At 37.0% G+C, this 18501-nt stretch overlaps 1 protein-coding gene across 1 annotated transcript in view; it reads left to right on the forward strand.

The window, feature by feature from the left end:
* PCDH15 (protocadherin related 15) overlaps positions 1 to 18501 on the forward strand; it is a 741840-nt gene that overhangs the window by 311188 nt on the left and 412151 nt on the right. Inside the window, exon 5 of the mRNA XM_049646661.1 lies at positions 7142 to 7304. Within this exon, the coding sequence (XP_049502618.1) occupies positions 7142 to 7304 (163 nt within the window). The remainder of the gene's footprint in view (positions 1 to 7141; positions 7305 to 18501) is intronic.

An 18501-nucleotide genomic window follows, 5' to 3' on the forward strand; every position in this document is an offset into this window, starting at 1 on the left:
ACTCTGACGTTCATAAGTGTAATTAAAATAAGGGGTAGCTTCTTTAAAACAATATTTTTATTTTTTTCTCTCATTTAAAAGGAACAATGATTTGACAGGTATTCACACACAGACACACATACCTACAGGCATTCCCCCCTAAAGCTTTGATTTACTGGCCTTATTCTCTGTTTCATTTGAATCCATTTTACCAAAGATCATGAGAAACCCTTTATTATAGCTTTAATTTCGGCATTTCTTTACTTAATCCAGGCATTTCCCCAGTTCTCCTGGGGGCATCCAGTGAGGTGCATGTCCTAATCTATTTCATTTCACTGAAAACGGAAGCTCTTAGTTTTGCTTTTGATACAATATTGCAGTATGTAGTTTTTTGTTAGTATTTTTCATTTCTTCTTTTAGTCAATATTCTTGATTATTATAATGAACATACGAAGAAATAATTATTTGTCTTTATTGCTGTTACTGAGAAATACCAACGTGTATAACCATTTCTGAGAATAATCTTAAGATCTCAGTGTTCTCATGAGACTTGACCTCTGAGTCTCCTCTGACCTATACTCAGCTCATTTTCATATGAGTGCCCATACCTGTAGTTTCCACACAGTCTTACAGGAAACTGCCTGATTTAAATAGTAAGTATGGTTGGGGCACCTGAGTGGCTCAGTCAGTTAAGTGGCTGACTTCAGCTCAGGTCGTGATCTCACAGTTCACGGGTGCTAACCCCATGTCGGGCTCTGTGCTGACAGCTCAGAGCCTGGAGCCTGCTTCGGATTCTGTGTCTCCTGCTCTCTCTCTGCCCCTCCCCCGCTCATGGTCTGTCTCTGTCTCTCAAAAATGAATTTAAAAAAAATTTTAAAAATTTCAATGTAAGTGTGGTGAATTACAAGAAGGGCTAGAAGTTCAGGTTAATTGCATTATAAGAGGAGGTATAAAAGTAAAAAGATAAGGGTGAAACAGGAATTAGATATACTCCCAATTCTCCTCAACAAACAGGACACTGCAAATAGTCCACCTTGACTGAAATGTCCTCAGACAGTGATGGAATAAAGTTGCAACCTTCCAAAATACTGTATAACCATTACCCCAGGTTTTCTACTCCATCATCCTCTGCTGGCTATGCGTAGCATCCCTATATTTTTGGAGCCCTTCACACAGGTTTTAATTTTTTTTTTTAAACGTTTTTTATTTATTTTTGGGACAGAGAGAGACAGAGCATGAACGGGGGAGGGGCAGAGAGAGAGGGAGACACAGAATCGGAAACAGGCTCCAGGCTCCGAGCCATCAGCCCAGAGCCTGACGCGGGGCTCGAACTCACGGACCGCGAGATCGTGACCTGGCTGAAGTCGGACGCTTAACCGACTGCGCCACCCAGGCGCCCCAAGGTTTTAATGGGAAAGACTAAACTTTCTCTTTTTAAGATTTGGTTTTATTTTTACTAATCTCTATGCCCAATGTGGGGCTCAAACTCATGACCCTGAGATCAAGAGTCACATGCTCCACTGACTGAGCCAGCTGTACCCCACCCTCCCAACCCCCACACACTACACTTTCTTTTGCTGCATTTTTCCCTTTGGGATAAGATCCACTTTATCCAATGGATCTATCCTTTCATCTGTCTTTCAATATATTGATCATGACTTTTTCTTCACAACCTCACATGAAAATCCTCATTTGCATTCTTCTCCCCTGCCCCGCCACTGACCATTGGTTACCCATAAAATCATAAACTTAAACATGATACAACTTATTAAAATATCTCAAGTCTTTCAATACTTTCATCTACAATGTAATCATTTGAATCTGTCTTTGGTAAAGAGTTAATTCAGACTTCCAGCCTCATTTTTAGTAGTGTCCAAAAAATGCAGAACTCGTGACGCGCATAGTAAAGTATTTATTTTCACCAGAAGCTTCATTACTTGAATTTTCCAGTGATTTTTAAAATTTAACATGCATTGGAATGACTCGGAGAGCCTAAGGAAACAGTGATTGTTGGCGTTACCCTTAGAGTTTCTGATTCAGGAGGATTGAGGTGAAGCGTGAGAATCTGCAGGTTTCTCGGTGATGCTGAGAACCACTGGCCTTGGAATCAATGACTGGTTATAATTTATATCATTGATAAAAGAAACAGATAGAAGAGTTATCCTGAAGTTCTAACAAAGGTTTTCAGTAGCAGATCAAAGAGCACTGAGCTGGCCCAGCAAGTCGAATGTTACCGTTGGCTCCGGAAATTAAACTGTTATTGAAGACTCTGGTTTTAACACATTTAGGTAAGTGAAAGTCTATTTTGACGGACACAGGCAGATGTTATTGCTTTTATTACCTTGACAAGAGAGTATTTTTGATGAGTTACTAGATATTTTATTTAACGCCTGCAATATTACTTTAACTTAAGGGCTTGATAGTTATCTGCAATTACATAATAGTTATGCTGTGTTGGCATGGGTAAGAGTTACAGTTTAATTACAGAGTACCTTCCTTCTAGATTTATTAATCTTTTTTATAGATGATAGTGCTAAAATTATCCTTCCTGGCATGCAGTTACCTTGACACCTGTTACAGCTAAATAGGATTTAAAAATGCTACACTGAGGAATATTATAAAATAAATTGTAAAACAAAAGGTCAACTTCTCCTACAGGCAGATTCGGCTCCATTGTGCAAACTGAATACATTCAGTTATGACTTACGTTGTTATTGACCACATGGAGTTCATTCTCAGAGAATATTCCCAAGATAATTTTACTTTAAAATAGTGTTTCAGATGTTGAACGGAGGATGGTGATATAATCAATACTTATGTTTTTATTTAATTAAGTTTTGCCCAAAATGAAGAGCATGAACTAAGTTTCAGAAGCAAATAGAATTGTTGCCTTATTTATAAACATTTTCTATTATGCTTTCATACACTTTTAGTCATGATTGGAGGTGGTGTTCTTTAATTGTGGGTTTTTCTGGCATTTTTATTTCTGTATTTTTTTCCACTGTGGAAAATATGAAAGTAGATGTTGTAGCTAATTTGTTTAAAAATGTTACAGAGTTGTTGCTAATACAAGAAATTTAGCCCATGCTCTCCAAATTGAGAGCAATCTGTGTAGGTAGGTTCAAAACTTTATCTTATTGAAAACAAGGCCGTGTTCCTTTATATAATTATGTTTTGGGAAGCTTGCCATATTGGCAAGGTAAAAATTTGCATGAGGCAGCCCATGGTTTATAAACATACATTTTTTTTAAGGTTAGAAAGCAACTAACCTTGTTTTAAGCAAAGGCATTTAAAAATATTTTTAAATAGTTTACTTAACTTTTTGGGTTGTATTACGATTCAGTTAAGCAAAACCTTGTATTTTTATAAACAAAATAATTACAACACCTGCCATGATTACTTTTATTTTTGTTACATCTATCGGCCAGCAAAAATTGAGACACAGGACAAGGACTGGATTTAAGGTGTCAATATGAAAGATCCCCTTCCAGCAGGAGCGTCTACAAAAACAGGTGATGACAATCCTTTGAGGCGGACAGGGAATGATCAATAGGGCTGAGTACTTTATAGGGTACAAACAGATGAGAAGTTAAAAAGGAATGTAGGAAGAAAGAACCCATCCATGTGAAGATAATATATGCCCACTGAGAGTAAAAATTTCTGCGCGAAGACAGCAGGTTGAGATGTAAACCACCAGAAGTGGAGTGGATGAAACCATTATCATAGGTCACTCATTCCAACATTTAGTAATAAAAGAAACAAGATTGAGACATCGGGGGTCAAGAGTTGGGGTGGTGGGTGAGAAATCACAAGTCGGTGAAGGCAGTAGGAATGACGGAGAGAAGGGTGTGTGGAGTACAGACTGTATAACTCCCTAAGGATAGAGGTGCCCAGTTGTGGTTAGAGGCACAGTTTAGAAAAGGTCTTTTATTCCACTGAGCTGCTGTACAGGTAAAGAAAAGCTAGAAATGTGACTAATTGATTTCTAACCATCATATAGTAACCGCATGAATTGGTGATCTTCATTCATTCCTAAAATGCAAAGGTATTTAGAAGGAGATCAAGTAGAGGGTTATATTAATCCTGTGACCTTCTCGATGACCTTGATTTTATTATTTTGAATATTGCTCTCTGTAATCTGCAGAGTTCCTTATCATAATTAAAAGGTAGGGGAATGGGAACTTTGAACACATTTTCACCATAAATAGGTGAGGTGATGGCTTAATGACAACAGTGATCTTACATTAATACCATTTTAATGGGATATGTCTTCCAGCTATGTCAAAACAAGTTTGATGAGCTAATAATTTCTAGAAAAGACTCAAAGCACCATAGAAAGCTTAATGTCCTGCATTTCTTTTTTCTCCCCCACCCCGCTTTGATAAATCAGATGTCTACCATATGCAGTCACCTGATAACTGTGTTTAAATAAATGTCACTATAAACAAGTGATGCATAAAAAGGTTAAAATTATAAAGATGTGAGTTCCAGGTAATTAATTTTTATATATTTGAGACTGCTCTAAGAAGGGCAGTGATAATTAAAAGAAACTACTGCTAACTGTAATGGGAAAGTGAGTGAGATTTGAGAAGGCAGCCAGTATCACACCTTCTTTAAGAAATAAATTATATCTCGCAATGCTAACAGTGTGCCATATCTTCTACCATATTGGGGCAGCAAATTACTAAAACGTTGACTTAAAGTAGTAAAATAGTTTTCTTGCTATCTAAAACTGATACCAATCAATACCCTTCTCCTCTCTAGAGCCCTCCCACAAATGGAGTCCTTTTTTTTTTTTTTTTGAAGTTGTGAGTTTCCAAAGGTATTTAATTATTAACATACCATAAAGCTATATATTTGCTCTATTGGGGGACTTGACAGATAATTTGAAGTAAATCTTTTTAAGAACATATTTAGAAGTTGGAGTCATCTTCATATCAATATACTTCTTAATTTTGTTAGGCAAGTAAGGAATGACTTTACCAACAGAATATGCTTCTATGTTATGGAATTTAAAGCTGAAATCCTAATATTTTGCCCACAAAAAAATCTTCCCAGCTTAGCACATCCAACTATTTTTAACATCCATTTATTTATTATTTATGCTTATATTTGTCATTTAGTTAATATTTGAATATAAACATTCATATGAATATTAATTTGTTATTTTTGTTCATCTTGCCATCTTCTAACACTCAGCAGAGAAATAATAGGAATATATTTGAGCAGGAGGTTTACAACCAAGGTCTAAATTGGGTCCTACTGTGTGTATAACACATAAAGATATAATTCTAGAGATATAACAAGCAAGTGCAGGAAACTATGGATGAGGTAGGTTGAAATAGGTCTCAGACTAAGAATTCAGTGCAAATTTTTTAAAGTCGGAAAGAGATCTTGGAACATTCTGGGCAAATACAATGACATGAGAAAATGAACATAGATGGAAGTTAATTCACTCTTTTTTTTTTAAAGTTTATTTGTTTATTTTAGAGGGAAAGAGAGAATCCTAAGCAGGCTCCACATTCAGTACAGAGCCTAACATGGGGACTGAACCCAAAACTATGAGATCATGATCTGAGTCGAAACCAAGAGTCAGTCGCTTAACCCACTAAGCCACCCAGGCGCCTCCATTCACTCTAAAATGTATGAAGTCAGGGTGTCACCAGTGTCGTCAGCCATATGTAGATATGGAATCACACCCAAAATATAGTGCTGTAGGAGACAAAGTGTCTCAATTCCCTGTCACCCAGCATCTCTTCAGAGATCCCCAGGATCATGATGTCTCAATTACAGGTCTTACTTAAGTCAAATTACTCCATTTTACTTTCCCCCTGCCCCTAATCTCCAAGGACCATAATCTCTTGGGCTGCTAATGTACCATCATGTTGACAGGGAAGTATGAGGGGAGAAGAGCTAATTTATCCCTTTCTATACCTAAAGAGACTCTTTAAACAGTCACCACAATATAGATTATTCAAGCCTAAATTTTCTACACGGTGTTATTAGAGGTTCACGAATAATGAGAGAATTACAACATGTGAGAGAATTTTGCAGTACGAGGGATCACTGCAGGGTTCACTGACTAAGAAATCACTAAAAATTATTTCAGAGATCAGCCAGGTCACAATTGCTAGAGATTCGGGATGAATATAGGCTAAGTCCCAATTTCTAATATGATATTTTATATAATGTAATAATAATAGAACCAATGTTATAGGGTTGTTGTAGAGCTAAAATGGTGTAATATATAAAACATTCAAATCAAAGATTCATCCGTAACAAGTTCTTTATTAGTAGTAGTTTTTATTTCATTATTTTTAAGTCATTTTATCCTTATTAACATCTGAGTACCTTATCATCTATATGTTAATAATACTCACGTTTCTGTCTTTAGTTCGAACCTCTCCCCTGAACCCCAAACTTATATACCCAACTCTCTATTTGATATTTCCAGCTAGATGTCTAATGAGCATCTCAAATTCAAGGAGTCTACAGTTTGCTCACTCTGAGATAACAGACATTCTGCCTTTCTAATTATTCAAGCCATAAATTTTGGTGTTATCTTGGGTTCCTCTATATTCCCCTCACTGCGCAGTTGTTTTTCTGAAATCTGCACAGACCCACCTCCAAACCTGACCTACCCATGTGCAAACCCATATTCTCACCTGCAGTATCTCAGTAGCCTTGTCGCTGGGCTCCCTGTCTGCCACACTGCCTCCATTTTATTTTCAAACAGGCACCAGTGCGATCCTGCAAAACCCAAATCAACTATGTCACACCTCAGTGCAAAATTTTTCAGTGGTCTTCCATCTCATTAGAGAAGCCTCATGTTTTTTGTTTTTTGTTTTTTTTTCAAATGACTAGTGTTTTGCCCGCTTCCTTTCTGACATATAGTCCATCATGGAATCTTGTCGAATAAATTTAACATTACCAAAGATACTGCTATGGTTCGATTTTATAAATCTCCCCCTTAAGTTGCTGGGTGAAATATGGGACTCCCACTTAAATGTGAATTTCGGATAAACAACATTTTTTTTTCCTTTAGTATAAGCATGCACAATTATTCAGTATAATATTGATTGCATGGGGCGTCCACTAAACGCTATTTGCTGTTTATCTGAAATTCACATTTAACTGCATCTGCTGCATGATTATTCACTAGATCTGACAATCCTACCTGGAACGTCGAGTTTATTAGGAATTTTAACTGCCTGCCATTCCTGCCGGTGGAAGTCTCACCAAATATTTGGCTGCCGCAGGACATGGGCCATCATACTTCCAGCCTCAGTAACAGTTCCTTTGTCCCTGACCGAATGACCACTCAGGCAATGCCACCTATTTGGGGATGTGTGGTGGGAATTAGAGTATCAGTCAGGATACGTGAGGTTCTACTGTGCAAAGAAAGCTTGTAAATGTCAGTGGCTGAAAACAAGCCTCATTTTACTCCTGCTGCATCCAGTCACAGAGGAGGCAGGAAGCATTTCTCTGTGTTGTGCTCACTGAAGACCTTGGAGGGGAGGGAGGGCCCCTCTGTGCTTCCACGCTTTCCGCAGCAGGAAGAAAAAAACAACTCTGCTCAATGCCAACCAGATCTTAAACTTGTGACTCACATAATTTTAACTTTAAGAGAATAATCATAGCAACACATGGAGCCATCACCCTCTCTACCCAGTCCTGTTTTTACTTTCAGTGATGAGAGAGAAGAATTTATACTTCTACTGTTTGTCCACAGAACCACAAAAATATAGTGATACTTATTTTGGTAGTTGGTATAGAAGATATAGTTAACACGTCTCCTGAAACTTGTTCTCTTTACTCAGCCTTATGTTTTTGCAGCTTATCGGCTTATGGTTTTCCACTGTAGGAAGAGTTTGCAATCTTTTGTCCTTTATTCGGGATCATTTAAAACTTTTCTAATCTTCCACTGCATCGAGAAATGTTGCGATATACATTCTTCTGTAGATTCTGTTGTGCAAGAGTTTTTCTAAGGTAGACACTTAGTTGTGGAATTTCTTAGTCCGAGAGCATGTACATCTTCAGACGTGTTACATGCCGTCAGTTAGTGTCCTGTTTGCTGTCTAGTCTTTTACTGACACTATACCATCTGGTACTCAGGATTTTTAATTATTGCTGACTTGATGGAAATAAACTGTATTGTATTGGCATCTTAATTCGTATTGCTCTGATAATCTGCCAGTTGAACACTTTCATAAACTCCCTTTTGCAATCTGGACACAAAATCTTTGCTAGTCGGGGCACCTGGGTGGCTCAGTCAGTTAAGCGTCTGACTCTTGGTTTCAGCTCCGGTCATGATCTCACGGTTTCATGAGTTCAACCAGCTGTGCTGGCAGCTAGAAGCCTGCTTGGGATTCTCTGTATCCCTCTCTTTCTCTCTCTGTCCTTCCCCCACTCATGCTCTCTCTGTCTCTCTCAAAAATAAAGAAATAAACTCAAAAATGTTTTAAATAAAAAAGTGAATAATAACGTTTGCTAGTTAAATATGGTAGCATCTCTTACCACCTCTCTCTGCTTCCTTTTCACTTTGACGTTATTTCATGTAAGGAAGTTTTAAATTGGACATCATCAAAAGTAGCAGGTGTTTTGTTCTTAAGGATTTTACTTTTTTCTGTCTTAACAAGTGTTCTTTATTCATCTATCCTAAAGATAGATCCCTACATTATTTTACACACACCTTAAAGTTTTACTTTTTGGTTATGGTTTTATTTTATTTTTTTTTATTTTTTTTAAAAAAATTTAACATTTATTTATTTTTGAGACAGAGAGAGACAGAGCATGAACAGGGGAGGGTCAGAGAGAGGGAGACACAGAATCTGAAACAGGCTTCAGGCTCTGAGCTGTCAGCACAAAGCCCGATGCGGGGCTCGAACTCACAGCCCTCACGGACCGCGAGATCATGACCTGAGCTGAAGTCGGCCGCTTAACCAACTGAGCCACCCAGGCGCCCCTGGTTATGGTTTTATTTTAAGTCCATCGGGAATTTATTTTTGTGTGCCATGTGAAGTAATGGTCTGTCTGCCTTTACTCTTTCCACATAGTCAGTTGTCTCAACTACTTTATATTTTCTCATTTCCTTTCTGATCTATATGCCACTTCTATCATAACACGAGTTTCCTTACATGGTTCTGTCTGTTTTGGAGCTTTCAAAAATTTTCACTGGCCTTTTCTTAATGCTGTGTCACTCCAGCATGTGAGACACCCTGGCTGTTATTCTTCTTCCAAACACTTGGATTTTTAATCCATGTTAATTTTTAGGATAAGCCTGAGAAATTCTTAAGATTTAGTATTGCAATGACCACATTTTAACATTGAGGGAAAATGATTCTTTACGAGGAAACATGCCCCATCCGTGCACTAATTTACATGTGCTTATATTCTCTTGTTTACTGCATGAAGCATATTCATGATGCCTAGAGACACAGCATATCACTGTGGATGTGAGTTTGTATGCTAGACCAAGACTGTTGTATCTGAATCCCACTTGGGCCACTTGCTAACTTGAACCTCATGCAACTCAATTTCTCTCTGTGTTTCAGTTTCCTGAAAGAAATAATGTGCCATTTACCCCATAGGGTCTCAGGGAACATTAAATGAGTTAACATTTATGAAACACTTCAGCCACATACTGAGTACCATGTATGTTCACTGAGTTTTTAATCTTTAAAAATTTGTTTTATTGAGATATAATTGACAAATAAAATTGTGTATATGTATGTGTACGTTTCAAGTGGACATAATAATTATATGTATATATTATTACCAGTGATCTTACCACTGATTATTACTAGTGAATATATATGAAATGTTTACCAGAATCAAGTTAATTAACACGTCTATTGCCTCACACACTTACCTTTGAGAGAGTGGTAAGAATCCTTACTACCTACTCTCTTAGCAAATTCAAGAATACAGGAAAATATTATTAACTAAAATCTCCATGCTATACATTAGGTCCTCAGAATGTATTTATGATAACAGAGAGCTTGTTCTGTAGGACGACGTTCCCCTATGCCCTCTACCTCCCCAGCCTTGGGCCTCACTATCTATTAACTGTTTCTAGGAGGTTTTGTTTTGTTTCATTTTTTGCATCCACATGTAAGTGATCCCATGCGTCTCTCTCTTTCTTTGTCTGGCTTACTTCACTTAACATACTGCCCTCACATCTCAGCTGTGAAATTTCACAAATGGCAGCATTTCCTTGTTTTTTAAAGCTGAAAAAGTATATTGTATATATGCACACTCCATCTGTCTTACCTTTTCTTTTTCTACTCCTCTGTCAACACACATGACAGGCACTTAGACCCATTTCTATATCTCGGTTATTGTGAATATGGAAGTCCAGAGATCTCTTTGAGATCCTGATTTCACTTCCTTTGGATACATACCCAGAAGTGGGATTACCGAACATAAGGTAATTCTATTTTTAATTTTTTAAGGGATTCCATACAGTTATCCATAGTATCTGTACCAGTTTACTTTCCTACAACCACACACAAAGGTGCCCTTTTCTCTGTATACTCACAAACATTTATTGTCTCGTGTCTTTTAGATAATAGCCATCCTCACATATGTGAGATGATATCTCATTGTGGTTTTGATTGGCATTTCCCTGATTCATGATACTGAGCAACTTTTCATATAGCTGATGACATTTCTATATCTTTTTGTTCATTTTTTAATCAATTTTTTTTGCTGTTGAGTTATAACATTTCATTGTATATTTTAGGTATTAATCTCTTCTCAGATATATGATTTGGAATTGTTTTGTCCCATTCAGCAGGTTGGTTGCCTTTTCATTTTGCTGATGTTTTCCTTTGTTGTGCAGACTTTTGGTTTGACATAGTCCCACTAATCTATTTTTGCCTTTGTTGTCATATCCAAAATCCATCGTGAAGACCCTTGTGAGGGGTTTACCTCCCATGTTTTCCTCTAGGAGTTTTACAGTTTCAGATCTGACATTTAAGTTTTAATGCATTTGAGTTCATTTTGTGAGGGATGTAAGAAAATAGTCCGGTTTCATTCTTTTTTTTTTCTTAATTTATTTTTTTATTATTATTTTTTAATTTTTTTTTAACGTTTATTTATTTTTGGGACAGAGAGAGGCAGAGCATGAACGGGGGAGGGGCAGAGAGAGAGGGAGACACAGAATCAGAAACAGGCTCCAGGCTCTGAGCCATCAGCCCAGAGCCCAACTCAGGGCTCAAACTCACGGACCGCGAGATCGTGACCTGAGCTGAAGTCGGACGCTTAACCCACTGAGCCACCCAGGCGCCCCTTTTCTTAATTTTTTAAATGTTTATTTATTTTTGAGAGAGAGAGAGAGACAGAACATGAGCGGGGGAAGGGAGGAGAGACAGGGAGACACAGAATCTGAGGCCGGCTCCAGGCCCCAAGCCGTCAGCACAGTGCCCATCGCAAGACTCAAACCCATGAACTGCGAGATCATGACCTGAGCCAAAGTTGGACACTTTTAACCGACTATGCCAGGTGCTCCTAGTTTCATTCTTTTGCATGTGGCTGTCCGGTTTTACCAACACCACTTATTGATGAGACTGCCCTCTCCCCAGTGTATGTTCCAGGGTTCCCTTGTTGAGGATTAATTGACTGTGTACATGTGGGCTTATTGGGGGGTTTTCTTCTGTTCCGTTAGTCTAACGTCTGTTTTGTACTAACACCATTCTGTTCTCATTACTACAGTTTTGTATAATAGTTTAGAATCAGGAAGTGCAATGACTCTGTTTCCTTCGTTCTCAAGATTGCTTTGGCTTTAAAATAGTTTAGAATCAGGAAGTGCAATGACTCTGTTTCCTTTGTTCTCAAGATTGCTTTGGCTTTTTAGGGTCTTTTGTAGTTCCCTAAGAATTTTAGAAATTATTTTTTTCTATTTCTGTGAAAAGTGACATTCGAATTTGGATAGGGATTGCGTGAATATATAGATGGCTACAGGTAGTATGAATATTTTAACAATGTTATTTTTTCCAATCCAAGAACACAGGATATCTTTCCATCTGTTTCTTTCTTCTTCAACTTCTTTCACTGTTGTTTTATAGTTCTCAGTATAGATGTCTGTCACCTCCTTGGTTAAACCTAACCTAAATATCTTATTTTTTTTGATGCCATTGTAAATAGGATTGTTTTATTCAATCTCTTTCAGATAGTTGGTTGTTAAAGTATAGGGATGCAATTGATTTTTGTATGTTGATTTTGTATTCTGCAACTTTGCTGAATTCATTTGTTAGTTCTGTCTTTTGGTGGAGTCTCTAGGATTTTCTACATATAAGATCATGTCATCTGTAAGTAGAGACAGGTTTTGCTTTTTCCTTTATGATTTAAATAATTTTTATTCCTTTATCTAGACTAATAGCTCTGGTTAGGATTTTTAATGTTATGTTAAAAACTAGGAGCAAGAATGAATGTCTTTCTTTTGCCCTTATCTTGAAGGAAAAATTTTATAATTTATTCACTGCCAATTATGATGTTAGCTATGGGCTTATCAGGCATGGTTGTTATTATGTTAAGGTACATGTCTTCCATACCAAATGGGTTTCAGTTTTTACCATCAATGGATGCTGAGTTTTATCAACAATCAGAAAAGATACAGTTATGAGTTCGAGTCTTCTTAAATTTACTGAGACTTGTTTTATGACCTAACATACAATATGTCCTGGAGAGTATTCCATAAGTGTGGAAGTTGAGAAGAACGTGTATTCTGCTGCAGGTGGATGGAATGGTCAGTATATGTCCGTGACATCCATTTAGTCAAAAATGTCATTCAAGCCCAATAACTCATATTGATTTTCTCTCTGGATGATATATCCATTGTTGAGAGTAGAGTACTGAAATCTCATGCTATTAATGTATTGTTGTCTGTCTCCACCTTCAGATCTGTTAATATTTGCTTAATATGTTTCAGTGTTCCAATATTGAGTACATATGTATTTATAATAGTTACCTTCTCTTGATGAATTGATCACTTTATCATTATGTAATGACCTTTGTTTCTTGTTACCTTTTTGACTTAAAGCCTATTGAGTCTGATATAAGTGTAGCTTACCCCTGCTTTCTTTAGTTTCCATGTGTATGGTACATCTTTTTCTGCCTCTTCACTTTTAGCCCATGTGTGTCCATAAAGCTGACGCAAGTCTGCTGTAGACATATATAGTTGGGTCTTCTTTCTTTGTTTGTTTTGTTTTGTTTTAATCCATTCAGCCACTCTATGTCTTTCAATTGGAAAATTTAGTCCATTTACATTTAACATAATTATTGATAGGTAAGGATTTTATTATTGCCATATTGTTCATTGTTTTTAGCTGCTTTGTAGCTCCTTTGTTTCTTTATTTCTATCTTTTTGCGTGTTATTTGATGATTTTCCATAATGATATGCTTCGATTCCTTTCTCCTTATTTGTTTGTGTATGTACTCTCTTTTAGGTTTTTACATTGGGGTGCTTGGGTGGCTCAGGCACTTAAGCATCTGACTCTTGATATCAGCTGTATTTCTTTGAGATCAGTTTTTTGGAACTTCTTCCAAGAATAACTTTTGGTGTTCTTTGGTCCTGGTTTATTTTCTTGAATTGTCTTTCACCACAGACTGGCTGTAAAGTTGAGGTCCAGAGCACATGCTTTGTTCATAGGGACCACAGGGTCGGGATCTGCAGTGAAGGCCCATGTGAAATAAACACAACTCTGTGGCCTGCGGCATGCACAGGACAGTGGAGGCAGGCAGCCCTGATCTCCAGGCAGTGCCACAGCAGCTCCTTCTGAGGGAAGGGCAGCAGTGACTCCTTTTCCAGTGATCTTCAACAGCGTTGGCTATTGATTACCTCAGTGGCAAAAGCTGTTGTTGTCCTCTGCCAAGCAGGCCACTAAGTTCATGCTTCAGAACACCATGAGGAGTCAGACCATGGCCGGTGGGGCAGCTGTTGAGGTCCTCAGCAGCAAAGGCTGTCAGTGTAGACCACTGGGACCAAGACGGTACCCACCATATAGCTGGTACTGACAACCCCCCCTTCATCTTTGTTCTTTCTGCCACTGACGTCTCAACTAAACCTGTTTCCCCACCCACACTTCCCTTGGGTTTATGCTCTGGGTTTTGCTGCACTGTGTTGCTGGAGGCTTCTTACTGGACCCTTGAACTCCCCAGAGTTATTTTTGCTCATGGATGGCTATCTAACAGTTGTTTGTGTGAGGAATGAAGGCCAGTATCCCCTACTGTGCCATCCTGCCGATGTCACCTTGAGCATTTCACAGGACGTTTTTATCCAACTTGCTGATGTCTGTCCGACCATAATCATTTGTAGCTTCTCTTGTAATCTCTATGTAGACAACTTGATTGCCTACAAATAATGTCATTTTCTATTTTCTTTTTGGTGCAGATGTCTTTTACTTCTTTATATGATTTGCACTCTTGAAACTATACTGTTTGTTGAAAAGCCATGCTGCTAGTCATCTTTGCCTTCTTGTTATTTTAAAGGAAGTGTCTCTAGGATTTAATTTTTAAGATGACATATATACTATAGGTTTTACAAATACTTTACTTTTGTTATTTGTTTTATTTATTAGAGAGAGAGAGAGAGTGTGTGTGAGCAGGGGAGAAATCTAGAGGTAGAGAGAGAGAATCTTAAGCAGGCTCTAAGCTCAGTGCAGAGCCCAATGTGAGGCTCAATTCCGTGACCCTGGGATCATGACCTGAACTGAAATCAAGAGTCAGACACTTAACTAACTGAGCCACCCAAGCACCCCAGTTTTATAAATATGTACTTTACAGGCAATTATGAAAGCTCCATTTATTTCTAATTTGTTAGTAATTTTTATCATGAATGAATAATAAATGTTTGAAAGATTTTCCTCATTTATTGAGACAGTTTAGGGGTTCAATCCCTTCCCGTGAAGATGATGAAATGCATTAATAGACTGTGGAATATTAACACATGCCTCACTCTGAGGATAAAAAGTATGTGTTTGTGGGGCGCCTAGGTGGCTCAGTCAGTTAAGCGTCTGACTTCGGCTCAGGTCATGATCTCACAGCTTTTGAGTTGGAGCCCTGCACTTGGCTCTGTGCTGACAGTTCAGAGCCTGGAGCCTACTTCAGATTCTGTGTCTCCCTCTCCCTCTGCCCCTCTCCTGCTGCTCATGCTCACTCTCTCTTGTTCTGTCTCTCTCAAAAATAAATAAAACATTAACAAAATTTTTAATGTCTTTGTGCTGATTTTCTACACACACACACACACACACACACACACACACACACACAGTATTTCACTGGGTTTCTAATGCCTTACTTGACATTTTGTACTTAAGAACTGAAGTGAAATTGACTTATAATTTGTTTTACTGTCTACTTTAGGTTTAGAATCATGGGTATGTATGCTTATATTCAGAATATAGTGTTTGCTTCTTATTATGTCCCAGACCCTGTTCTCGGTTCTGGTAGCCTGAGGGGGTTTGGGAAAAATTGAGGGAAATAATAGAACACTACATGGGTGGTCTTGTTAGTCTTCATTGAGAATGGGACATTGGAACAGATAGTAGAGAAGGAAGAGAAAAGTTGTTTCAGAGGAAATGGCCAGCATGAAGCTCTGAGTCGGGATTGTAGCTGATCTATCCTAAAATTGCAAGCAGTTAAATCTGAGAGTTCTTGCATGAAATGTGGTTTATGTTCTCCTGTCAAACTATCTGTGCCTCTTCTTTTGGAAGACCATTTGTTGACTAGCTAGCTAGCTAACTATTGAATCATTCATTCATTCGGTTGATGAAATATGTATGTTAATTTTTTTCTTTTAAAATCCTCCTGAGTCATGTTTATTCAATTATGTTTTTGTAAAAAAAAAAAAAGTATCTTTTATCTATTTATTCAAAAGTAGGTTGATAAAGTATTCTTATGCCTTTTGTTTTTAATCTCTGCTACACCTAGACTAATGACCCTCTTTTTATCCACTGTTTTACATCCTCTCTATCTTTCTGTCCTTTTTCTTTTTTCTTAATAATCAATTTGGCTACATGCATGTCTATTTAATTTGCGTTTTTAGACAGCCACGTTTTTTAAATTTACTATACTATTTCATTTTTCTCTTTCATTTATTTCTACTTCAACATTATCTCTCTTTACTTTGTGTATTTCCTATACAATTTCACTTTTTGCTTTATTCAATAGATTCTTCCTTCTTTTTGTGTGGCATTTGCACTGTCATTCTGTTCTAACTATAACATGATTTCCATTGGAATTTTTCATTGAACTGCAATTATATACAAGGGTCTATTTGAGTTAACAAATATGACATTATCTGGCTCTCTCTTACGAGTTTTTAAGTGTCTTACATTTGGATCATAGAATATGGTCAGTGTGAAATAGTTTGATTAACCTGTGAACTTTTTTGTTAAACTCACTAACAACACAGTCTGATGATCAATTCGTTAGCCAAGATATTTTCTCCTATATATTAAATTTGTCCCCTTTCTGGTCAATATTCTCAAAAATAACTTTCAAGAACACTTTTGTTATCACTTTATGGAAATTTAAAAGTATTAAGTGAATTTATATCTAGTTCTATTACACTGTTTAGTATGATTTTATGAGTGGCATATAAACTGAAATTAGTAATTGCTTCCTTTGAATATAGAGGTTTCCTATTTGCCCCAAGCTAGCCAAGAGAAGAGTCTGGTGTAATTTAGGATGCATAATTGTAAGAAAAATCATGCTATCTGTCCCACTTGAGAAAACCTATCTTACTTTTAAAAACTGCATTCATTTACTGCAATATCAAATTATTTTAATTTTAGGTTATATTCCCTGTGGGTATCAATATTGTGTTTACTTGATCATATCCTTTAGGATGTAATCAAGTTAACGAAACACTGCCCCCCTCTTCTGTAAAATATTCTCTCTCACATTGTATCCACTGGCAATATGAATAACTGGAATTGTACCAGTGAATACTCAAAAGTAGGCACATGCATAGTGAGTACTCAAAAGTATTGTCAGTATAATTTCCAAAAAAAGATACTGTGTGTCTTTAATTGCTTTTTGCCAGTTTTTTTTTATAGGAGTCCGCAATCGAATTGCATACATATGAGGATTCATGTTAAAATATTCAAAAAAATATTTCTCTCAACATTAATCCATAAATTATATTCTAAGAATTAAAAGGATTACCTTTTAAAAATATTTTTTATATTCACAACTTCCCATTGACTTTACTTTCAGAATGTTCTCTTGCTATTAGGTTACCATATCTAATAGAAAACATTTTAATTTCAATATCAATTGCAGAATATTAATTTAGACCATAAATAGCTGCATATATACAGTGGTGAAAGAATATTTTTCCACTGTTGTTGAAACAGTGAGAACCCTGAATGATTTGATAGCTATATAATTAATCAAATAATAGGCTACCTAATTGAATCTGAGTTAGCTATAAATAGAAAATATATCTGTGGATAGCTGTAAACAAAATTAAAATTATATCGTCTGTGTCCCTGGAGCCCTAAATGCTATGAAAATCAGCTGGCATGAATTTAAATGATGATTCACATTTCTTTGCTCCTGGGTAGGGGGTCTGGTAGCAGGTTTTGTTTCTTCCATGGGAATAAGTGTAGTGCAATCCGGCTCTAAAGTTGATAATCACATTAGGTGGTGGGTACCTGCCAGAGCCAGAGCAAAAGATTTTATTTCTGTTAGCCAATGCCCCGATAATATTCTAAGACAAAATAGATAGATAGAGATGGAGACATATAAAGTTTTCCTCAGTTTCTCTTTCTAATTAAGTTTTATAAATATAAAAATGATGTATGGTTGAACTCTTACATGATGTAAGAACAAACATTGAATATGAGAATCATTACTTTATTCATCTGTATTTCATATATTTCTTCTATAGGTAAAGAAAGGAACCTTTAGAAAATACTTGCTAATAAGTCCAGTACCTGACTAAAAATAAAATCTTGTGCTCATGGAAAATCATGCAGTACTTGTGGTGGGGAGAAGGGAATCTGATTAATATCTGGTATTTATATGTAAGAAAACCATGTATTGGGGCACCTGGGTGGTTCAGTCGGTTAAACGTACAACTTTGGCTCAGGTCATGATCTCGCGGTTCGTGGGTTCAAGCCCCGCGTCGGGCTCTGTGCTGACAGCTCAGAGCCTGGAGCCTGCTTCGGATTCTGTGTCTCCCTCCGTCTCTGCCCCTAACCCCCTCACACTCCATCTCTCTCTGTCTCTCAAAAATAAATCGCAAAAATAAATTTAAAAAAGAGAAAACCATGTGTTAATGTGAATGAAATATCAAGTTACATTTTTTATTAAATAAAAAGGCAGACCACAGCTACAGTTGTAAGAGAAGGTCAAATTAAAGTCAGTTGCCTGACTATTATCTTCACAGTGCCTCACTTTTTAGAAAAAAAAAAAAAGAGCTGTTTGCAAGGGATTCACTCGTAAATATTTTCCATTCTCATTTCTCTTTATAATATGATGTACATTTTGGATATGTATAATAATTTACAAGCA

The sequence above is a fragment of the Panthera uncia genome, chromosome D2 (genome assembly GCF_023721935.1).
Source record: "Panthera uncia isolate 11264 chromosome D2, Puncia_PCG_1.0, whole genome shotgun sequence".
In the NCBI taxonomy this organism is placed as follows: Eukaryota; Metazoa; Chordata; class Mammalia; order Carnivora; family Felidae; genus Panthera; species Panthera uncia.